The 21,241-nt window shown below is 52.6% G+C and overlaps 2 protein-coding genes and 1 non-coding gene across 3 annotated transcripts; all 3 read left to right on the top strand.

The window, feature by feature from the left end:
- Positions 1-2,188: 2,188 nt before the first annotated feature.
- On the top strand, positions 2,189-15,204 carry Efcab12 (EF-hand calcium binding domain 12). The gene is made up of 9 exons (XM_046425408.2): positions 2,189-2,385; positions 4,183-4,625; positions 5,435-5,620; positions 6,553-6,709; positions 8,417-8,598; positions 9,311-9,494; positions 12,137-12,278; positions 13,518-13,571; positions 14,203-15,204. The coding sequence occupies exons 1-9, from the start codon at positions 2,289-2,291 to the stop codon at positions 14,459-14,461; spliced, it is 1,704 nt and encodes a 567-aa protein (XP_046281364.1). The 5' UTR covers positions 2,189-2,288; the 3' UTR covers positions 14,462-15,204.
- A 1,737-nt stretch (positions 15,205-16,941) lies between these two features.
- Positions 16,942-20,964, top strand: Rpl32 (ribosomal protein L32). Its single transcript, XM_046425561.2, has 4 exons — positions 16,942-17,073; positions 18,288-18,388; positions 18,974-19,155; positions 20,786-20,964. Exons 2-4 carry the CDS (start codon positions 18,293-18,295, stop codon positions 20,913-20,915), a joined length of 408 nt encoding a protein of 135 aa, XP_046281517.1. The 5' UTR covers positions 16,942-17,073; positions 18,288-18,292; the 3' UTR covers positions 20,916-20,964.
- LOC124079888 (small nucleolar RNA SNORA7) lies at positions 18,070-18,209 on the top strand. Its single transcript, XR_006847502.1, has one exon. It is a non-coding gene; the product is annotated as a small nucleolar RNA SNORA7 (small nucleolar RNA).
- Positions 20,965-21,241: the final 277 nt, after the last annotated feature.

The raw sequence follows: 21,241 nt of genomic DNA on the forward strand, positions 1-21,241 counted from the left end.
AAAAAGAAAAGAAGGGTTGGGGCTGTAACTCGGTATAGAGCACTTGCCTAGCATGTGTGAGGCACTGGGTTCGATTCTCGGCACTGTATGTAAAGATCCATCAACAACTTAAAAAAATATTTTTAAAAAATTAAAAGAAGAAGAAAATATACAAATACACACTGGGTTCTCAGCTGGACTAATACTATTTGTCTGGAAAGGTGACTGGTTGTGTTTAATGGAGATCTTAAGAACTGAAGTACAAAACAGTCAAAAGTTTTAGAGTGTATTAGACAGGTAATTAATAAAAATATTTTTATTACAAAAAGCTAAACTCCAAAGAAACTGGGGATTGAACCCAAGGGCACTTATCCACCAAGCCACATCCCCAGCATGTTTTGTATTTTAACTTAAGAGAAAGGGTCTCACTGAGTTGCTTAGGGCCTCACTAAGTTGCTGAGGCTGGCCTTGAACTTTTGAGCCACTGGGATCATAGGTGTGTGCCGTCCTTCATGTGTGTTCTTGATAGCTCTACGCTGGCTCTTAGGAATGCTAGGTCTGCCCCCGCCCCCACCCACATGTCCATTTTGTTAATGTGAAAGTCAGCTCATATCCTTTACCTTGATCCCTTTGTAGACACCCATCTCATCTTCCAGTGTGGAGGGTGGGACCTCCAATGTTTTATTCCATTTTTATTACAGGTACTGTAATAATACAGTTCAAATACTGAAATGTTTTCCTTAGAACTCACCAAACCCCCCCCCCAATAAAAAATACAAATCCTAAATTATGAAGTCTTAATTACCAATTGCCATTTTAAGATTTAATTTGAAAATTAAATTGACTGAATAAAGGAAAAATGAATGAATTGTTTGGGAAACTGCCTTGTAGGGTGGTATGTAAGCAGATCAGATGCAGTGTGTCCATCTCCCCAACAACTGTTGGTTTTTAGAGAAGGCTGGATTTTGACCAGAGAACAGGAAAACTGGCCACACCTTCCCCTCCCCAAGACATCCTAACTCCACTCCATACTAACCCATCACATCTGAACAGCACTCACAAAACGCAAACCCTCTGTCGGGGAAGGAGACAAAGAAGAAAAGACTGTGGAGATCCTCGAGGAAGAGAGAATGGCAGACACAGTAATGAAGGGGGCAGAGCTGTCTGTCCCTATCAATGGCAGCTAAAGATGTAGAAGGGTCTCTGAAGCCTTGGGCCACAGTCAGGGTCGGAGGGTGTGATATGCTCACCAAACTTCAGCATCGGGTAGGGCTGCATGCAGCCTTGATGACACATCCTGACCCGTCCCCATGTCCCCACTGGTATCCTGAGCCGTGGAGGTGAGCTCGGCAGGACCACAGAGGGCTGCCCAGGCTCCGGGCTCTAGGCTGGCCTTCCCCTTTCTTGTAGGTGAGGTTTCCTGACTTAGGGACCTGTTTCCTCATCTCTGAAATGGGATAGTACTGTCTCCCGAGGTTACTGGGATCGTTAAGTGCTTTAAGGGTGCCTCCTTCAATAATGCTGTTGATGTGGCCCCAGGGAACACCGCTGTGACTGCCTCTGGCATTGAGGGTCCCAGAGATAATGCAATCCAGTAAAGATGGTGCCCAGCACAGAAACTGCACTGAAGTGGCTTTGTTTTTACCTTTTGGGGGGTAAGATGTATAAAATCCATCACCTAACCCCTTCAGGGAGGTAGTCCACTAGCAGAGCGCTTGCCCAGCCTGCGGAAGGCCCTGGGTTTCATCCCCAGCACGGGGGAAAAAAAACAGTTTTCAGTACATTTACAACGTTGTCCAATAGTCAATAATTCCAGAACTTTCCATCACTCTGAAAAGAAGCCCCAACCTGTTGCCAGTTATTCCTAGCCCTCCCCACCCCATGCCCTGGCAGTGATGAGTGGGCACTCTGCTGGGTCCCCCTGTCCTGGGTTTCCGCATAAATGGAATCTCCCGGCCTCCATTGCGCTGTGTTGAGGGGGGCTTCAGACACCCCGGAGCTCCCAGGGCCTCTTCTTAGGGTGAGAAAACCCGAGAACTGAAGGCGTGGACGTCTGCCCAGACCCTAGTTTTATGGGAAGCCCGCGATTGGTTTCCTGCAAGTTCAGGATCAGACCAGGACGGGACGAGAGGGAAGGCGGGCGGCCACGCCCTGCGCTCCTCCCACCTGGGCGCTCTGGGCCAATCAGCTCCCGGCGTCGGTTGTCATGGCAACGGGTTGTTGCTACTCTTTGCAAAGCAGCGCGCCTTTCTCGAAACCCAAGAGAGATTTTCCTTGAGCGCTGGCTCCCGCCACGAGCCAACGCCCCGATGAACGCAGACGTTTTGTCACCCACCCCCGATCCCAGACGCGAGACCCTGGACTATTACTACAGGATCTACCAGAGTCTGTTTCTGCAGCCGCCGCGTAAGTCCTGAGGCTGACTTCCTCCAGGATGTCGTCTGTAGGACGCCTCAGTCCCCCCAATGACGTGTGAATGTGGGGGTGACGGTGAGGACAAACCAACATCTCTTTGTGCCATGTCCCTGCTGGGTGAGGGGGTTTCCAGAGAGTCAGGGCCCGTCGTCATGTGCATTTCTGAGATTTCCATGCTGCAGCCTGGTTGGTGGAGTCTTTGGAAGACACCTCCAAACTTCAAGGTTCTGAAGACAGTCACCGCAGGCTAAATTCTTGGCAAACCTCTGCAGCTTCAGAAGGACAGAGATAAATGGATACTTTCAGAATGAGAAGGGGTGAATGCGGGGTTCAGGGGTGTCCCTCAGGAGTAAGAGATCTGCTGAATGTAGGGGACATTGGAGGAATAGTTCCAAGCTGCTAGAAAAATCTTTACACCAGGCCTTAAAGATAAAAAAGGAGTTCCCCAAGTCAGAAGGAGAAGAAGAGCCACACTCTAGCCCAGAGGACCTGGCTCATTGGACCCAGGGGCATGGAGACAAATTCATTTTTAGTTAGTTGTCACCTAACTCCTGAGCTTGAGATCCTTGGAAGCCACCCAGATGAAATGTCTTAGAAGCATCTGGATGTATAGAACAGGGGCTGGTTTCACATCATAAATATTGGTATGGGTGTCCTTAGCACGAAGGTCATCAAAACACGAGAGCAGAGGAGATTCTCTGAAAAAAGAAGAGAACACCCATATTTAAGGGCTGAGCAGGGAGACAGGGTCTCAAGAACGGTGGCCAGAGAGGCGACATGAGACTTAGCCAGAGATTTGAATCACAAGCCAAGAGAGGGGAGAATTCCATGAACACATTCATGTCCAGACAGACTTTCCCAGAAAAATGGGAGCAAGCGTGTTTTCTAGATCATCCATCAGGAGGAGTAGGATCGAGAGGTAGGAGTTTCTGGGAAACCAGTTCTGGATCAATCTAAGGATGTCCTTTCTAGAAGCCACAATTAGTCACTCACAATGTCATGCAGAGAGCTCCATGTCCCCAGGGGTGTACAAAGAGAAGCAAAGTCTGCCAGTGACATTTTAGAGTCTCAGACCTGGGCAGGGAATGGACCTCTGAGGGCTTTCCTCCTCAATCCAGAGGCAACATGTTCACAGAATGCACCTGTGACTATGTGACAGCAGCCTCTGTCACATAGGAGCCTATCTTGCTTTCCTATTGATGGACACAGGATCCCAAGGAACTTTAGGATGCAGTTTTATGAGGAAGGTGTTCTGGGTAGACACCAGGGTGACATTTGGACTATAAAACATATAATAAAAAGTACTCAGCCAGGGGGAGACTTTAGGGACTCCTCTGCCCTTCAGAGGACACAGCTAATCTCAGAACTAGAAACTCAGGTCACATACAAAGAAACTTTCATCAATTGAGCGCTTCTAAAAATCACCACCACCCAGTAGGGTTGTACTTTAATTATCCCCATTTTACAGATGTAGAAAGTGAGGCCCAGAGGGGTCAAGTGACTTGCCCAAGATCATGCAGCCAGGAAGGGGCAGGGCCAGGACTCAGATCCGGGCACTCAAGCTCCCATAGGTACTGTGGTGCCTGAGATGAGTGGATCAGATCAGACTTTCCTTCTTCCAAGTTCATTCTGATATCCAATGGGAGCATCAATGCGGGGCTGGAGGTGAAAAGGAGTTCGTTAGGGAAAGTGGGTAAAGTCCTTAGCTTGGTGCCTGCCATCATGAGTGCCAATCACATAAAAAAAATCCATCCATAAAAAGGAGCTTCTCTTTGATTTTCTCCCAAGGGATCTACCAGGATAAGCTGTTAGATTTTGAGGAAAATGTCAGCAACCTGTTTGATTCCGATCCCATCATTGAGCACTGCTTCCGGCAGTTCAAGCAGAAGGACTTCCAACTGCCCGAGAGTCGCCGGAGGATCATCATCCTGCCTCAGAGGCAGGAGCCAGTGCCCAGGGATCCCACCCTCCCGCCCACGCCACCCCCGCCCCCCGTCCCCAGCTACAAAGCCCTAGAAAACGGTGATATCCAAGGGCAGCCCGAGGACAGTAAGACCTGGCTGATCCGCAGGCTGAGGCTCCGGAAGGAGCTGGAGTCGTTCGGTGACGTGAAGCGGTGGCTGGAGAACAAACCCAGTATCACGCCTTCAGAGGCCAAGGTGCTGCACATGATCCACAGAGAGCTTGACGCCCAGAGGGACCTCGCCTTGCGTACTTTCAAGGCCACCATGGTGAGCTGTCCCCTGTGTCAGAGGACAACGGTGAAGTTTTTAGGGATATGTTGTCATTTTTCATCCCTTGGGTTGGTCGGGAGGAGGATGCTTCAACCCATTTCACAGGGGAACAAACAGAGGTCCAGAAACAGAGGTGTGTCTGTCACCCCATAACAAGTTGCCCCAAAGTGACTTAAAGCAAGAAATATTTAGCATTCAATCAGTGGTTGACATTTTTTTTTATTATTGCAGTCTCCCTGGGTTGGTTGGACTAGAAACTTCAGGGTCAATCTTTCTATTATCACAGCCAAAGCCCAAATGTCATGGGTCTAACCCACACTTTCCTCCCAGCAACACAGTGTCTATGAATAAACACTGGACTTGGGTTAGAAATGCAGCTCTGTAGCTTACCTGCTGTGTGACCTTGGGCACATCGCTTTACCTCTCTGTGCCTAATTCCTCATCTGTAAGTAGACAAATATCTAATTCACAGCATCCTTTATTTCTTCCCCCCCCCAAAAGTATTGCCTACCTGCCTGGGGCCTGGGGCTGTGTTCATGATGGGAGAGATGTGCATATGAGGGAAATCTTAGCGCTCATTGTCCAAGACTCTTGTTCCAGATGAGGAAACCGAGGCTCACACAAGCAGTCTCCATGTGTTCTGCAGCAAAACACAGATGCCCTGCATCCTCCTTTGCTCTCCATCTTCTGTCCGTCTGTTGAGAGCTGCTCAGCCTCTGTCTCCCATCGGTCTTCCTGGAGATTGCATCCCATGGGTCCATCTCCTTTAAAATCTCCCCTCTGCCCCTCTCTCTTGCCTTTTCCAGGTAAAACCCGTTCAAGCCTCTCCAAAATCGGTGCCCCGTCTCCGGCTGCCCAAGCCCCCCGCACTGTCAGACATGTACTCCTTCCTGCGCAGCCGCAAGGTCAAGGTCCTGGAGCTGTTTCACAAGGCAGACCGGGATTGGAAGCAGAGGATCTCCAGGGAGGAGTTCATCATGACTTTGAAGGCAGTGAGCAGCCCCCACGTCTTCTGGCTGGGCCTCAGTGGGTGGGAGGAGGCTGCACCTCCCCTGGGCCCCTCTCCCCAGGTTCTGGGTCAGCTCAAAAGTAGACACAGGGAGGGCAGGGGCTGGGGCTCCGCGGTAGAGTGCTTGCCTAGCATGTGTGAGGCCCTGGGTTCGATCCTCAGCACCACAAATAAATAAAGTTCATTGACAATAAAAAAAAAAACACCCCTGCACTAGTGTGACCTTAAAAGACCCTACACAGGACCCGAAACTAAGCCCATCAGACCCCAGAACTGAACCCAGACAGAGCTGGGCCTTCAGTCCCGCTTCCTGAACCTTCTAGAACCTTCTCCTGGGTATGAATCACATCCGGGTCTTGCTTCTCAGACCCTTTGTGATGGCCCAAGGTGTGGCCTTCTTGAGGACTTCTCAGTGATGCACCCGGCCCCCAGAGCACCTTCTCCCCGTTTCTACTCTGACTGGCTCTGATATAAATTGATTATAAATAAATAAAATTAAAAATCCAATTCCCCAGTCGTGCCAGTCACTTGTCATGGGGTCAGGAGCCCCATGTCGGGGCTGGGATGTTGCTCAGTGAGACTCTTTAATCCCCATAAACAAAAAGGCAAAATATTAAATCCTTTAGTACCTGGAGAGTCCTGATCCTCATTTAAGGTGACTTCAGTGGACAACGACAATTATCTAAAGACACTGAGGAGCACAATTATATTTCCTTTAAAACTTCTAGAACATTCCGTATTGCTGGCAAGCATTATATCCCTCCAAAGTTGCTCGTTGTCCTTAAAAGAATCAGGTGTATACTGTTTCTGGTCCTATTTTACTTCAGTTAAGGGGTGAAAAGGTGCTCCTTGTCAACAAGGATGACAGAAAGGCGAAACCATGCTTCCTACGGGTGTCTCCTCTTCTCTCCTGAGGCCGGAGTCCCTCTGAGTGGCCAGGAGGTGGAGGACATCGTGGTCTATCTCAGCTCTCTGGGGAGGCACAATAGCATCACCATGGACAACCTGGCCAACAGCTACAAACAGTGGTCTCTGAGTCGGCAGAGGAGCACCCTGCGCACTAGAAGAGAGGGTGCGTACCCCACCCGTCCTGGGAGCGAGGGTGGCGCAGGAGGCCCCAGAGTCCCCTCCATATTTACGGGGGGTCTCCTCACCCTTCCTGAGATCCAACTTGCAGGAGCCCTACCAAGGGCAGCAGAAGGGTCACCTCCTATAGGTGAAGAGTTGGGACAGGACTAACCCCCTGTCACACCAAGTGGGCTGTCCAGTATCCTCGCTGGTATGGGGGGAGCTCCCCCCAAGCACCCATCCCCAGTTCCCCAGTCCCAAGCTGCCCTGCAGAGCAGCTGTCCCCTCCTGAGCAGGGCCTCCATCTCGTCAGAGCCCAGGAAACGTGAGCATCCTCACAGTAGTCACGAGCCAACTTTGATCCCAGTGATTGGGGAGGCTGAGGCAGGAGGATGGCAAGGTGGAGGCCAGGCTTGGCAATGTAGTAAGACTGTCTCAAAATTAATTAAATAAATAAATAGGGCCAGGGGTGTGGCTCAGGGGTAGAACAGGGGCTCAATTTCTAGTACCACCACCAAAAAAATATTTTTAAAAAGTAGTAGTGGCAGTGGGCAAGTAGGTGGAGTTGGATGTCCCTTTGTTTTGTCTGAAGAGGCAAGAGTTTGGGCACCTGGGCACAGGAGGAAGTGCTCGCGTTTCTAGATGCCCACCTGTCCACAGTCTCAACAGAAGGAAGAAAGGCCCAGATTTCGGGTCAGCATAAGGCAGTGAGGGCAGAATCAGGGTAGGAGCAAAGGATTTTCCCATTTATTCTCATATTGTTGAGCACCTACTATGTGCCACGCACGGTTCTAGGAACTGGGAACACAGCCGTGGACAAGCCAAAGCCCTTACCTTCAACCGCTTACGAGTCAAGGGTTACACAGGTGACCATGGCTTGAAGACAGTAGGACAGAGTCAGAGGGTGGCGGCCGGGGAAGACCTGTCCCAGAAGCAGGCACTGGAGCTGACCCAGGGATTGAGGAGCCAGCCTCAGGTCAGTCTGAGGAAAAGGCGTCCTAGGCAGATGGAACTATCAAGGCAAAGGCCCTGGGGCAGGAAAGGCTTGGAGGACAGAGGGCAGTCAGGGTGGCCGTGGGAAGTGGGTGAGGGGGCGAGCAGCCAGGAATGGGTCAGCCAAAGCCAAGGCCATATTCTAACAGGGCCTTGTGGCCCAGTGAGAAAGGCTCTGGGCTTCAGCGCAGTGAGAAGCCAGGGCAATGAGATGATATGGTTTGGTTTTTTGGTTTTGGTTTTGGTGCCAGGGATTGAACCCAAGGCACTTAACCCCTGAGCCCCACCCCCAGCCCTTTTTATTTTTTATTTACAGACAGGGTCTCGCTGAGTTGCTCAGGGCCTCACTAACTTGCTGAGGCTGTCCTCCAACTTGTGATCCTCCTGCCTCAGCCTCCCAAGCTGCCGGGATGACAGGCGTGGGCCACAGCACATGGCGTGGTTTCTATTTTTTTAAAGGTCCTATTAGCCACCTGGAGGAAACAGGGCAACAGAGGATGAGGATGTCACCAGGAAGGCTGGGGAGGTGGAGTAGGGAGATGAGGGGGCCATCAGGGGGGAAAGGAGGGACATTCGACGCGTGTCTGAGATGGACGCTGACCAAATACGTGGCGCGGGAGCAGAGGGCTGGCTTGGCTCTGCTCAGTGTCCCTGGATGCCTGCTTCCGTGGCCAGCGGCCTCTCAGTCCCTCCCTCCTCGTCTCTTCTCTCCGACTAGACGTGGATAAGGAGAAGAGTTGCCTCAGGAGCTCCGTACGTAAACAAAAGGACTCGACCATTTCCAAGATGGACCTTCTGACGGTGCCCGAGGTGGACGTGGAGACAGAGGCTCGGCCCATGACCCTGGAGGAGATGGAGGAGGTGGACAGGTGGTACAACGAGAAGAAGCAGCAGTACAAGGTACCCCCCAGGCTCGGAAGGGCATGGGGACTGGGGATGGGCCAGGCTGGGTTCAAGCACCCTGCACCCTATTGGATGGAAGAACCTTTGGAAGGGGTGTTTTCCCCTCTCTGAGCTCCCCACTGCCCCTTACCTGTATAATAAGAACCACACCTGTCTTGCAAACTATAGAGAAGAAGGTGGGCATGGTGGTGCACACCTGTAATCCCAGAGGCTTGGGAGGCCGAGGCAGGAGGATCGCAAGTTGGAGGCCAGCCTTGACAACTTAGCGAGACCCTAACCCAGAGGTGCTGTACCACCAAGCTACATCCTTTACCCTTTTTTAAAGTTTTGAGGCAGGGTCTCCCTAAATTGCCTAGGGCCTCCCTAAGTTGCTGAGGCTGGCCTTGAACTTGGTGATCCTCCTGCCTCAGCCTCCCGAGCCATTTTTCAATAGAACTCCTCCAGAGCGTCTGTACCGTGCCCTTCCGTGCGTGTTACACAACCATGGGCTCAACTCAAGGGCTCTTCAGGGGTGACCTTGACCATGGAGGGTTCTTCTTCAAAGTCACTGTCTTTGGAACCTGAAATACAGCTGCTTTTCCATTTCCCCTCTTGGGGACCTCTGGGGGAGGTGAAGAAGACCCTCCTCCTGCCTTCGGGCCAGGAGGAAGGTCCCAGGCACACAGACAGGGAAGCCTCCCTCTGTCCCCCCTTCATCCCCTCCGTCCAGTACTCTCACCGGGTGCACCGAGGGAAGGAGCAGGTTGACGCCCACTGCCTCCCGTCCACCATCCCTGGGGACATGCAGGGGCTCATCCACAAGGCCCGCAAGGACGTCTTTCTGGTCTACCTGCAGTGCTGCAGTCTCTGTGAGTCCTACGGCCTCCCGCTGACGGAGGACATCCTCATGAGAGGTGAGGCTCAGCGGCTGGCCCTCAGGAAGCTGCCACTTGTTCCCTAGGCAGGGTGAGGGTGGCGATCATCAGGGCTTGTCCTTCTCCAGATGGAAGTCACCCCGCCAAGCCACTGTGGCCTGGGGGGCAGGCGCTGGGCAGGAGGAGGGAGGAGAGCTGGGTGCCCATTCCCTGATGACTTACGAAGTGAGCAGGCAGGACCCTGTCTCTGCGCTTTAAAAACATGAAGGAACTGGGGTGGCGCGCATCTGTAATCCTAGCAATTCAGGAGGCTGAGGCAGGAGGATGGCAAGTTGAAGGCCAGCCTCGAAAAATTTAGCAAGTCCCTAAGCAACTAGTGAAGCCCTGTCTCAAAAAATAACAAGGGCTGGGGATGTGGCTCAGTGGTAAGGCACCTCTGGATTCCAGCCCCCGTACCAACCAAAAAGGGGTGGGGGGAGGGAGGGAGAGAGAAAAGAAATCAGGGGTGCCTTTTGAAAATGTCAGTATTGTACATCTCCCCTTCCCTTTCTTCAAAACCTTCTTACTGCTCAGCCTCCTCATCTTCCCCAAGTAACCAATATAGAGTGGAACTTCTGTTGCTTTTTCTAGAACATAAAGTGTTCACATGGTGCCATCTCAGGGCAAGCACAGCTCAACACTGGCAGGAGTTATCAGAGAAACTCTCCCAAGGAGATCTGTGAGACAAAGTCAAGCCCAGGAGCAAACCGCCCTAAGAACAGGGCTGATTAACCTCGTGAGTCTCGGCGGAGTCCTCCTGCTTCTCCTGTGACTGTCCCCTGTGCTGTCCCAATGCAGCCAGGCTCAGCCTTTGCTGACCCCTTATATAGCAGCCTCTCCCTATCCATTGAGCCACACTGCCCACGCAGGGCCCTTTCCTGATCATGTACTGCAGCCAGATGCCCCATGAGCACTGGAGGGAGTTGGAGAGGGCTCAACCCTCTCTGCACTTATTTTAAAATATATATTTTTAGTTGCAGATGGACACAATACCCTTATTTTACTTATTTATTTTTATGTGGTGCTGAGGATCCAACCCTGCGCCTCACACATGCTAGGCAAGTGCTCTACCACTGAGCCACAACCCCAGCCTTGTTCACTGTTTTTTTGCAATTTGGGGGTGAATCGACTATCATTTAAAAATAGAAAGTGAAATAACGTGTATAGGACAGAGATCTGACGTTGTATTACGAAGTGGGGTGACTATGGCTAACAATGTGTTGTTATATTGGGGTCTGCAGGTGTAGAGTGGATGCCTAGCAGACGTGAGGCCATGGGTCCAATCTCACACACACACACAATTGGCCAGGCACGGTGGCACGCGCCTGTGATCCCAATGACCTGGGAAAATGAGGCAGTAGGAGGCCCAGTCAGAGGCCAGACTGGGACTGGGGGTGTAGCTCAGTGGTAGAGCACTCGCCCAGCAGACAGCATGCACAAGACCCTGAGTCCAATCCCCAGCACCAAAGTTAAAAAAAAAAAAAAAGAAGTGGTTTGCATTAGTAAAAACAAAATGTAAAAAGACAGCTTGCATCTAAAAAAAAAAAAAGAAAAGAATCGCACCACAACAGCCCAGGAAACTAGAAACAGTGGCATAATAAGCAAAGCCAGGCACAGAGCTGGAGTGGGATTCCACAGCTCCTCAGCTCCCCAAGTTACAGAAACCTGGCCACCCACACGCTCTCCCACCATCAATATTTTTGGATATGTACTCAACTGTCAGAGGCAATCAGAATAATTTAGCTAAGAATATCCTGTGTCTCCTAACGTGAGAGAAAACAAACGAACAAACAGAAAAAAGAACAACTGGTCCCCTGCGTCTTGCTCTGAGCAGCTTCCCTGCTGGGGGATTGGAGGGCAGTGGACTTACCTGCCCCCCAGGGGAGGAGCCACACAACGCTGCCCTCTGGGAGGCACACGAGGACAGGTCACTGTGAACATGCTCCAAAGCAGAGGGTGAGATGCAACATGAAGCTAAGCCTGAAAGAGGATTCTTATTTCCTCTCCTTTTCCTTCATGTTTTCCCCACTCCCCCCTCCTCCCCCTCCTCCCCTTCATCCCCTCTCCCTCCTCTCCTCCTCCTCCTCCTCCTCCTCCTCCTCCTCCTTTCTCTTCTTCCCAGAGATTGAACCCAGGGGCACTCAACCACTGAGCCACATCCCCAGCCCTTTTTTAGATTTTAAAATATAAAATATTTTATCCCCTGTCTCACTGAGTTGCTTAAGGCCTCTCTAAGTTATTGAGGCTGGCCTCCAACTCGTGATCCTCCTGCCTCAGCCTCCTAAGCCACTGGGATGACAGGCATGCGCCACCACGTCCAGCTCTTTTTAAACAATTTCTTGAGGTATAACTGATATATCAAAAACCAAAACCAAAGCTTCACACACTTAGTGTGTACAATTCAATGAGTTTGGACTCGTGCATATACCCATATGACCACTAACTCCAGCAAGGTAATAGACATCTGTTACCTCTAAAAATGTAAAATAAAATAGATAATAAAAAGGAAAAAAGAAAGAAAACATCTTTTAAATAAAAATGTGAAAAAAAAATATTTTTTTAAGCCTCATCTGACCCCAAAGTCTTAGCTAGGGGGACGATCTTGGCCTGATGGCCCTGTCTGTCTCTCTTGCCACTCGCAGCTCTGCTGTACCCTGGAGACAAGATTATTTTCCACAAGGGCCAGGTGCGCCCCATCCGGCAGCCCGGAGGCTTCTATTCTGACTGGAAGATCACCCCGAAAGTGGCTCCCTTCAAGCGCTTCAAGAAGTCTGGGGCCGAGAGGTTGGACACGCTTCCTTCCAGATCTGTTTCTTCTTGCCCTTGCCACGGGCCCCGCTGCCAGCCCTTCAGCCACAGGACCTGGGTACTGGGTACTGGGTGACTGGGTACTGGTACTGGGTGCCAGTGTCTACACCTCACCTAATGGGCTCACTTGGACTGGCCAGTCCCCAGTATTATGCGTGTCTTTGAGTCCCGGCCTCCTCACCTCCCTTCCCCGGTCCCCTCCTGAGCACAGCCTCGCCCACTCGCAAGGTTGCGGAGAAAGACCCCCAGGGGGGTCACCTTCTCCCAGTCACAGGACACTGGGGCCTTCCCTTCTCGCCCTGCTGCTGGGGGGTGGAATTCTCATCTTTCTACCTTTGCTGGGGTGCCTCAGCATCTCCATCTGTAAAGTGGGCACACGAGCTCCTGCCAAACCCCGAGGGTTTGAGGACAGACCCCCGTCTGTACCCAGGTCGCACTCAGTCACGGGTGCTGGGTGACTTCACGCTGCCCCGAGAGGCGTCTCCAGAGCTGTAGGGAGGCCTGGTGGGGAAGAGCGAGGCGTGAGCCGGGCAGTGGTGGCCTCTAGGACCCCGACTGCCTCCCAGTCCCCAGGTGGCTGGCCCCAGTTCCTACCCAGGGGCTCAGGAAGGAAAGGGAGTTTTGTCCATTGATGGGCCCCGGGTGTCAGGGATAAGGCACAGTCCCCAGGTCAAGCAGGGACCCTGGCTGTCCTTTGCCCCTTAGTTTATAAAGGATTCTGTGGGCAGGGGCTGGGGTGGCTCAGAGGTAAGGTGTGTGCTCAGCAAGCCGCAGGCCCTGGGCTCCATCCCCAGGGCCTAGAAAATACACAACAACCACAGAAAAACGTCTGGGCCCCGGATGGAGACTTGGAGGGACAGAGCGCAGTGACCAGTCAGTGATGTCTGCTGGCCCCGGCTGGGAAGGCTCAGGCTTTAGCCACTTGTCCACAAAGCCGGGCTGGGCTCTGGCAGGGGTAGGCAGAGTCGGGGTGGCCAAAGGGATTGAGATTCAGCAGCTACTAACCACCAAGGGTCCTCCATTCTGAGAGAGAGAATGTGACTTCCCTGTCACCCAGCAGGCCAGGGGCAAGGCCAGGTCTGGGGAGCCGAGCCCCAGCGTGTTCCCCTGGCTTGAGCCTCAGGAATGCACCTCTCACACCTGCTCCCCATTAGCCCGGATGCCCCTCTCCTCACAGAATGCCTCCGTCTCTCTCCCCCCTCTCTCCTCCATTAGGAAAATGTTCAAAACGAAGAAAATGTGCTTTACGGACTTTGAGAAATTTGCCAGGTTGGCCCCTTACTCTGTTACCTGTAAGGTGGGAGGGCAGCCTGGCGTCCCCCAGGACAGGGGCCTGGGGCTGGGCCCCTCTGCACGAGGCCCAGGGCTCCTGGCACCGCATGGGATCTTGGTGCCCGGGACCATAGGGACAGTGAAGTAGCACTTAGAGGGCCCCAGGCAGACATTGCTTCTGGAAGGTTCCATGGTTCACTCATCACAAAGCTGTTGTTCTCAGCATACGCACATCACAGACGAGAAGACCAATGTCCACAAAGGTGGACTCTCTTGCTCAAACTCCTAGTAAAGGGTAGAGTGGGGACTTGAACCCCTGCCCCAGAGACTGAACCCCAAACACCACCCTGCAATGACCCTGCATGGGGCTGGGGGTGCAGCTCAGTGGTTGGGCCTGGGCAGCAGGAGGCCTGGGTCCCATGCCCGACACCTCAGCACATAAATAAATCACAGAATAATCTAGAGGGTCCATGGCTGGGGTGAAGCCACCTGCTTAGGGTGTGACCTTCAGGAAAGGACAGCCTCTGTGGGCCTCTGGGTGCTCATTGCTGACCAGACCTGGGGGTCTGAGGTGCGTCACATGGCCTGTCCCCCTTGACGGCCCTCCCTGTGTCCTCTTGTTCCCCAGGAGGCTGAAGAAGAAGAGCCCCAGTGGTTCCCCCACAACTCACCCGAATTCCTTCTGGCCGGGTCACCTGCTGGATAAGCTGCGGCTCTACCTGCCCACCGTGGCCCAGGAGAGCAGCCTGGCCCTCTTCAGTCATGTTCGACACAAGCCCCAAGTCTACCCAGCCATCCACCACCCAAACCAATGGTGGCCCCTAAGGGACACCAGTGACATGACCCGTGTCCACTATGATTGCACCAAGATGTACTTCATCAGCTAGTGCCCGCCACAGCCACCCGGAGCCAGCAGCCAGGACCCTGCGCCACGGACCCAGAGTGTCAAAGAGCCAGAAAAAATAAATAATTTCAGGGGGACGGCCTGGGCTAGTGTCCCAGTGGGAAAAAAAATGTGACATCCACAGTCGAGGGGAGAGATAAAGAATGTCCACGAGCTTCTGCCCTTTTCAATGGTTATTCACTCAAATCATCCAACACGATTCCACTCTATAGGTTCCTGTGTGTGTGGTGCTGGGGATGGATCCCAGGGTGAGCTCTACCAACTGAGCTCTGTCCCCAGCCCCAAAGAATGACAGTCCTTAATGCTGGGCACTGCCACAGGCATGATCCATTCACAGCCAACAATTCTAGGTCGACGCTAAGCGCTGTCAACACACCATGACAGACCTGTTACACGCCTTCCCTCCGCGTGCCAAGTGTGAGTGCTGGGTTTAGTCTGGAGTCTGGGGCCTTAAGTCCAGCCGAGGCGCACTCAGACCACAGTGACCAGGTCAGGGACCAACAGAGGCTTGTCCTGGGAGAAGCTGCTGTCCTCACCAGGGTCAAGAGGTTGCTGTAGAGTTTGAGGATGATGCAGAGGATCAGGAAGAGGGTGAGGAGAGCTAGCATGTCCGTCCAGGTCCTCCTCAGGGTCCCCTGCATGTGGGCATCAGTGTCGCCAGCTCTAATGTCGCCAGCATTGGCTCCCATGTTTATATTAAAGTTTGGGAGCATCTGCCCACGCTTTCAGTCCCTATCAGCTGTTCCTGGGTTTCTTGGTGACGTCTTCCATTCTAGGGTCAGGACATCTGGTCTGGTGGTTTCTGTCCTGATCTCTCACCTCTGACTCTTATCAGGGCGGAGACAAATGACAGGGACTTCCCTCTGAGTCTTACCAGGGCTGTGGAAGGTGACTTGCTTTCATCAGGCTGTGCCTGGGTGACATATTGCGGGCTCGGTGGCTTGCCTGGTGAGACTGCAGGTTTGGTTTAAAATGGAGTTGCTTAGGCTAAGGCCGGAGGCCATCCGGACAGCCAGCTCCCCCTGGGACACAGGGTGCCCAGTGTTCAGAGGGGACATGTGTCCCCGGAGAGTCACGCAGTTGGCCAGAGGGGTGTTCAGGAAGATGGAGGCTGGGGACGTATAGCAGGGACATTCCTGGGGACACTGACAGCAATGACAACATGGCACCTCCCGCCTCTCCTCCTGGGATGTCAGTGCACGCGGGAAGCCACAGGCAGGATGAGACTCATGTCCCCACCGCTGTTAAATGAGATGATAGCATGTTCCTCATTCCTGAAGACGAGCCATTGGGCTCCTGCTTCCAAATCTCCTGGGTCTTTGGAAACTAGAGACATGTTCATGAGCCCTCCCTGTCATGACAGGCCTCCCACGGGCAGCCATCTGCAATGTGTCCCCACGCCCCCCATCCCACTGAACATCACACAGCTGCAGGGGGACATCATTCACCATGTGGGGTAGCCACAGATATAACATCCTGACCCTACAGCTGTGTGACCTCAGACAAGACACTGCCAGTCTCTGGGTCTCCTCAAACTCCTCTTCACAGCCAAAAATCTCCTGGTGACATTGTCAACATGCACTGCTTTCTTCTCCCCTCACCTCTCAGTCATTAACACAATCCGGTTTAGCGTCTGTCCCCGTCTCCCTCCTGGAACAACTACTAGCAAGATCACCAAGGACATCTGCATTGTGTTTGAGTGGCAGAACCAAGGTTTTTTGTTTGTTTTCCTCCTAGATCCCCCTCCTAGGTCCTGAATTTGATTCTCATGATGATCTTAAAAAACAAAAGCTACATAAAGAAAAATCAAGAACAATTTTAAAACTGGGCAGGAGAGACACATGGTTAGAAGGCGGCACTTGGGATTCAAATCTCCAAACTTTGCTTTCCCCATGTCGAATGAAGAAAATAACAGAACCACCTTATAGAATGCTGATAAGGATATGAAATCCCACGGAACGTGAGCGGCTACAGCCTCATTACTATTTATTCCCCTTGTCAATTCCTAAACAATACAATTATATAGAACTCACACTGCATTAGTATTATAAGTTATCTAGAGATGATTTAAAATACACAGCTAGAGGTTCTGTGCAATACTATGCCATTTTATGGGGTGGGGTGAGATCCTGGAACCAACCCCTGCCGCTAGGGAGGACCATTCTCTTTGATTAATCATTAGGAAGTGACTGTTTTGTTCCCTCCCGACCACTAGGCGGCGCACTTCCGGGAGAAGAAACGAGGGAGGAAATAGTCTAAAAGCTGGTTTTGGCTTCTATTTCTGGCGGAAGTAGATCCCCCTCCTAGGTCTTGGTTCAGAAAGCATTCCCAAATTTTCCATGTAGTCCGGAGGGAAGGGAAAATACATTTTCAATTTTATTCCTACATATTAACTTCCAGTAAAACACAGGTGCACTGGGCATTTTTGTAGCGTTATTTCTCGGACACGTCCTTATTTTCTTTGAAGGACCCGGAGCCGGAAGTGCTCACCTTTTCCCTTCCAGGACCCACAGGTTACGTCCCATCAGCCCTTGCGCGCCGTCTTCCCCTCTCTTCCTCGGTGCTGCCTTCGGAGGTGGCCGCCATTCGTAGTCGGTGAGTCTTAATCGTTCGCCATCCGCATTTGGGGGGGTGACCATCGGGCCCCTTCGCCCCTTGGTGAGAAGGCCGCCTCCTTTGCGTGGTCAGCTAAGTGGGTATTGTCTCTGCCGGCCTCCTGGGACGTGCATGGGAACAGCCAAGCGGCCCGGTGCGGTGATGGCGCTTTGCCTCCCAGGGCCGCTTGCTCTCTTACGGAGGCCGCCTTGGGTCAGTCGGACCTGCGGACGGCTTGATTGATCCCTGACAGCTCATGGTGCATATTGAGGCCAGACTACGCGGACTCTGGGGGCCGTGGAGCGAACCGAGTCCCGGATGACAGCTCGCGGCTGGGATCTGCGGGTCACTGCGCGCGCTGGCCAGAGTGCCCTTGTGCACTTTTTTAATTGTCGCGCCCTAGGCCCCTTCGCTTCCATCCTGTGGCCCTGAGGGACTGTCAACAAAAAGACGACCCTTCAGTGCATTCGATCGGTCATTAACAAACTCCCGTAGTGGGTCGGGATTCCTGGAAAATGGCACTGGTCCCTTACCTTCGAGGAGAGCATGGTGCTAGGGGGCACCTAGTGCGTGGCGGACAAAGTGAATTGATGGCTGTGAAAATGACAGAAAGGATTGTGGTAGAGACAGATGGGGTGGCCGGGAAGACCACCTTGGGGATGGTTAACTGATAGTTCTGGGTAGAATCTGGTTTTCAGGTTGGCTGGTTTTGGGGGTGCAGAGTGGTTCTATGCATGGTTTTGAGGGTATCTCGGGGCTGCAGCACCCTACAGGAATTGTTTTATTGAACATCTATTTTGTGCCAGGCACTGGGCAAGCATGCAGTGTGCCAATGTCTTGTGCATTTTGCAAATAAGAAAAGGGCTCACGGCTTAAAAGACCATCTGGGGGTAGGGAGATTTCGGGGTGTGGGGGTTTGCTGTCCTTTGCAAGTTAGAAGGTCTTGGGTTCAGTTTTGATTTAAGTCAGCTGTTCTGGGGGGCTGAGGTGACCCCTGACCTCCTGAGATCGCATCTGGAGAGTGCCTAGTATTCTGCCAGCTTCGGAAGCAGGAGGGAGAGCAAGCCTAGCAGAGGCACCCATTCCATTCCCAGCTTGCTCAGTAACTGGTGATTGGAAGACACTCTGCGACACCACTCAGGTCCCAGCCAAGCCCTGGGCCGGAGCCCCTCGGGAGGATTCTGCTTCAACAGGGATCTCCCTTTTCCTTTTAGGCACCATGGCTGCCCTTAGACCCCTCGTGAAGCCCAAAATCGTCAAAAAGAGGACCAAGAAGTTCATCCGGCACCAGTCAGACCGATATGTCAAAATTAAGGTACGGGGTTCTGGGGTGGGTGTGAGTGTTGGGGTGCAGGAGGGAGTTGTCAGCTTGCCCATGTGTGTGGCCTTACCTGGTCTAAGCAGCTTTTGACAGGGGAGCTGGTTTGTGGTTGGCCTGAGAGCTCTGCATAGGAATTGGGGTCTCCCTGGTGGGCGTCACTGGGGCTCCTGCTGAGTAAACTAAATTTAAATAATACAGACCCTGGACTGCCCTGGGGCCATTCAAGAACTTTGTATCTATGCCAGGCATGGAGATTGTCCCTGGTGTTTTGATTGTGAAAACTCATGTCCTAAGAACAGTGAGGACACCCGTGCTGTGCTCTTCATCTCCCCAAAGATAAAGCCCCCCACATCCCTGCCTGCTCTATTTGACCTTCCCGTTGCTTAGGAGTGAGAGTGTGGGTCTCCACTTCCAGTGGGTAAATCTAGGAATTTTTTCTCCCTCCCCAGCAAAGGAGGAGGAAGTCCTGTTACCCAAGGGCACCTAGTGTCCCGCATCTTCTCTTTCATTTGTTCTCCTTAAAAAGAAAGGCTGGCAGTTTGCCCAGAGTCCAACCCAGCTGTGTGTTCCTTGTTTCAGCGCAACTGGCGGAAACCCAGGGGGATCGACAACCGGGTGCGGAGGAGGTTCAAGGGCCAGATCTTGATGCCCAACATTGGTTACGGGAGCAACAAGAAAACCAAGCACATGCTGCCCAGTGGCTTCCGCAAGTTCCTGGTGCACAACGTCAAGGAGCTGGAGGTGCTGCTCATGTGTAACAAGTGAGTCGGGTCCCTCCTGCCGCAGGGCTGCGAGTTGGGGCAGCAACTGTGGATCCTCTTGGTCCTGTGGAGGGATTGCTCATCCCCTGAGGAAACATGAGATGGCTCCTTGCGGGAGGGACTGCTTGACACAGGGCACACCGCAGCACTCACAACCTCAGTCCTAGGGGACACCTCGATCTGTGCTATGGCAAGAGTTATCTGGAGACGGCCACTGAGGTGGAAGAACGGCTGCCTACCTGGGACAGGGCTTTAGAGCCAGGTGCCATCTGGAGTTGAGAAAAAGGGCTTGCTGGGAGGGGGCGTGGAGGGACACCAGCCCTAGGTTCTATGTTTTGATGCAAGTTACACATTTGGGCAAGCTCTGTGGGAGACTTGGGCTGCTGCAGTCAGGACCACGGCAAGGAAATGAGAGCAGTTTGTCATGGGAGAGGCCCTTGACACTTGAGGGAATTGGAGAGGATGGGGAGAGTGACTAACTGGTGCCATCTGTGCACGTTCCCAGAGCTCTCCTTAGTGGCTGTAGACAAGTGATGGCCATCCAGCCAGGTGGACAGCTACAACTCAGTATCCAAACACAGGGTTTTCTTTAGGCAGGGTGGGGATACTGACTGGAGACCGAGGCCAGGAGCACTTGATCACTGGGCCACATGTGCACCATCTTGTTTGAAACCATCTTGTTTCCAAGAGCAGCTGCACTATTTAAGCTCCTGAAATACCGCATGATATATATATATATATATATTTTTTTTTAGCTCCATTTTTGGGCATTTGCCCTTAAAACAACTGAGGCAGGGAAGCTTATACAGCTGGTTGTAGCAGTAAACAGTTGGAACACAAGTGGAAAGGCGGCAGAGTGCTGGGACCGGGCGTCAGACAGCCACTCACCGACGGCTGTGTGGCCGTGAGGGAAACGTGCTGCACCTTAAAACAGTAGGTGCAGCCACTGTGGCTATTGTGTATGCAGGTGGCAAAGACCTAAAGCATCTGAGGAAAATGAAGACAGACGAAAAGTGCGATACAATAGACATGTCCTGAAAATGAAGCACTTAAGCGTGACTGCTTCAGCCCTGCTCTCTGACACAGGCGCTCTCTGCCGTCACTGCTTGCTGTTGGAGTGCTTGGGTCCTCATTCAAAGTGTGGCTCTGAGAGCCCTGAGGAATGGCGGGTTAGAACAGTGTACCAAGTGCAGCTGGTGGGCTCTGTCCTCGGTAGTCCAACTGGGGACCCTTGGCTCTATTCAGACTGTTGGATTTTGCTCTTGGTCCCTTTGCAAGTCCCAGGACTCTATGGACAAAGCCAAGCTCCCTGGGGCTCTGGAGTTGGTGGGTCAGCTGGGGTGTGCGGGGAAGCCTTTGAACCTGGAGTCTGGCTGCTTCCTCCCAGACGTGTCCGTCTCTTGCTGTGTGAGCTGGGAATTCACGTCCACCGCTGTGGACCCTGGTTTCCTCATCTGAAACAGAGGTAGCTGCGAGGCCATAGTGAGGACTGAGGAGAGCGACTCTCCACCAGGATTTGGGAGTCTGTAGGCCTCATTCAGCAGCCATTTACCCAGCACCCCTGAGTGCATTTCCCAGGTGCCTGCCGGGCTGGGCCTGCTCTTCACTCCTGTCCTTGATTCTCTTCCAGATCTTACTGTGCGGAGATTGCCCACAACGTTTCCTCCAAGAACCGCAAAGCCATCGTGGAAAGAGCGGCCCAGCTGGCCATCAGAGTCACCAATCCCAACGCCAGGCTGCGCAGTGAAGAAAACGAATAGACAGTTCGCGCACGTTTTTTGTGTGCTCAAATAAAGCCACAGGCTGCCACCTGGCTTTTCCTGCCTTCGTTTTGTTTCCCTTTCTTGACTTAACTGGACAGCTTGTCACAGAGGTGGTTCTTTGGCCTGTCACCTGTGGGATCCTCCGTGAATGGAAGATTCTGAAGAAGGGGTTTGCCAGGGGCACTAGGCCCTTGCACAGGGAGCAGGACTTCAGGTTGACCCAGGGTTGCCTGGGTCAGCTGTAGTTGGGGCTGGGGAAGAGGAGGAAAGGCTTGGCCTCGGACCAAGTGGTCATGTTAGCCCCGCCCTCATGAGAATTAAGA

This window comes from Marmota monax, unplaced genomic scaffold (genome assembly GCF_021218885.2).
Source record: "Marmota monax isolate L192 unplaced genomic scaffold, Marmota_monax_Labrador192_F-V1.1 WCK01_AAM20220418_F8-fsc00028, whole genome shotgun sequence".
NCBI lineage: Eukaryota > Metazoa > Chordata > Mammalia > Rodentia > Sciuridae > Marmota > Marmota monax.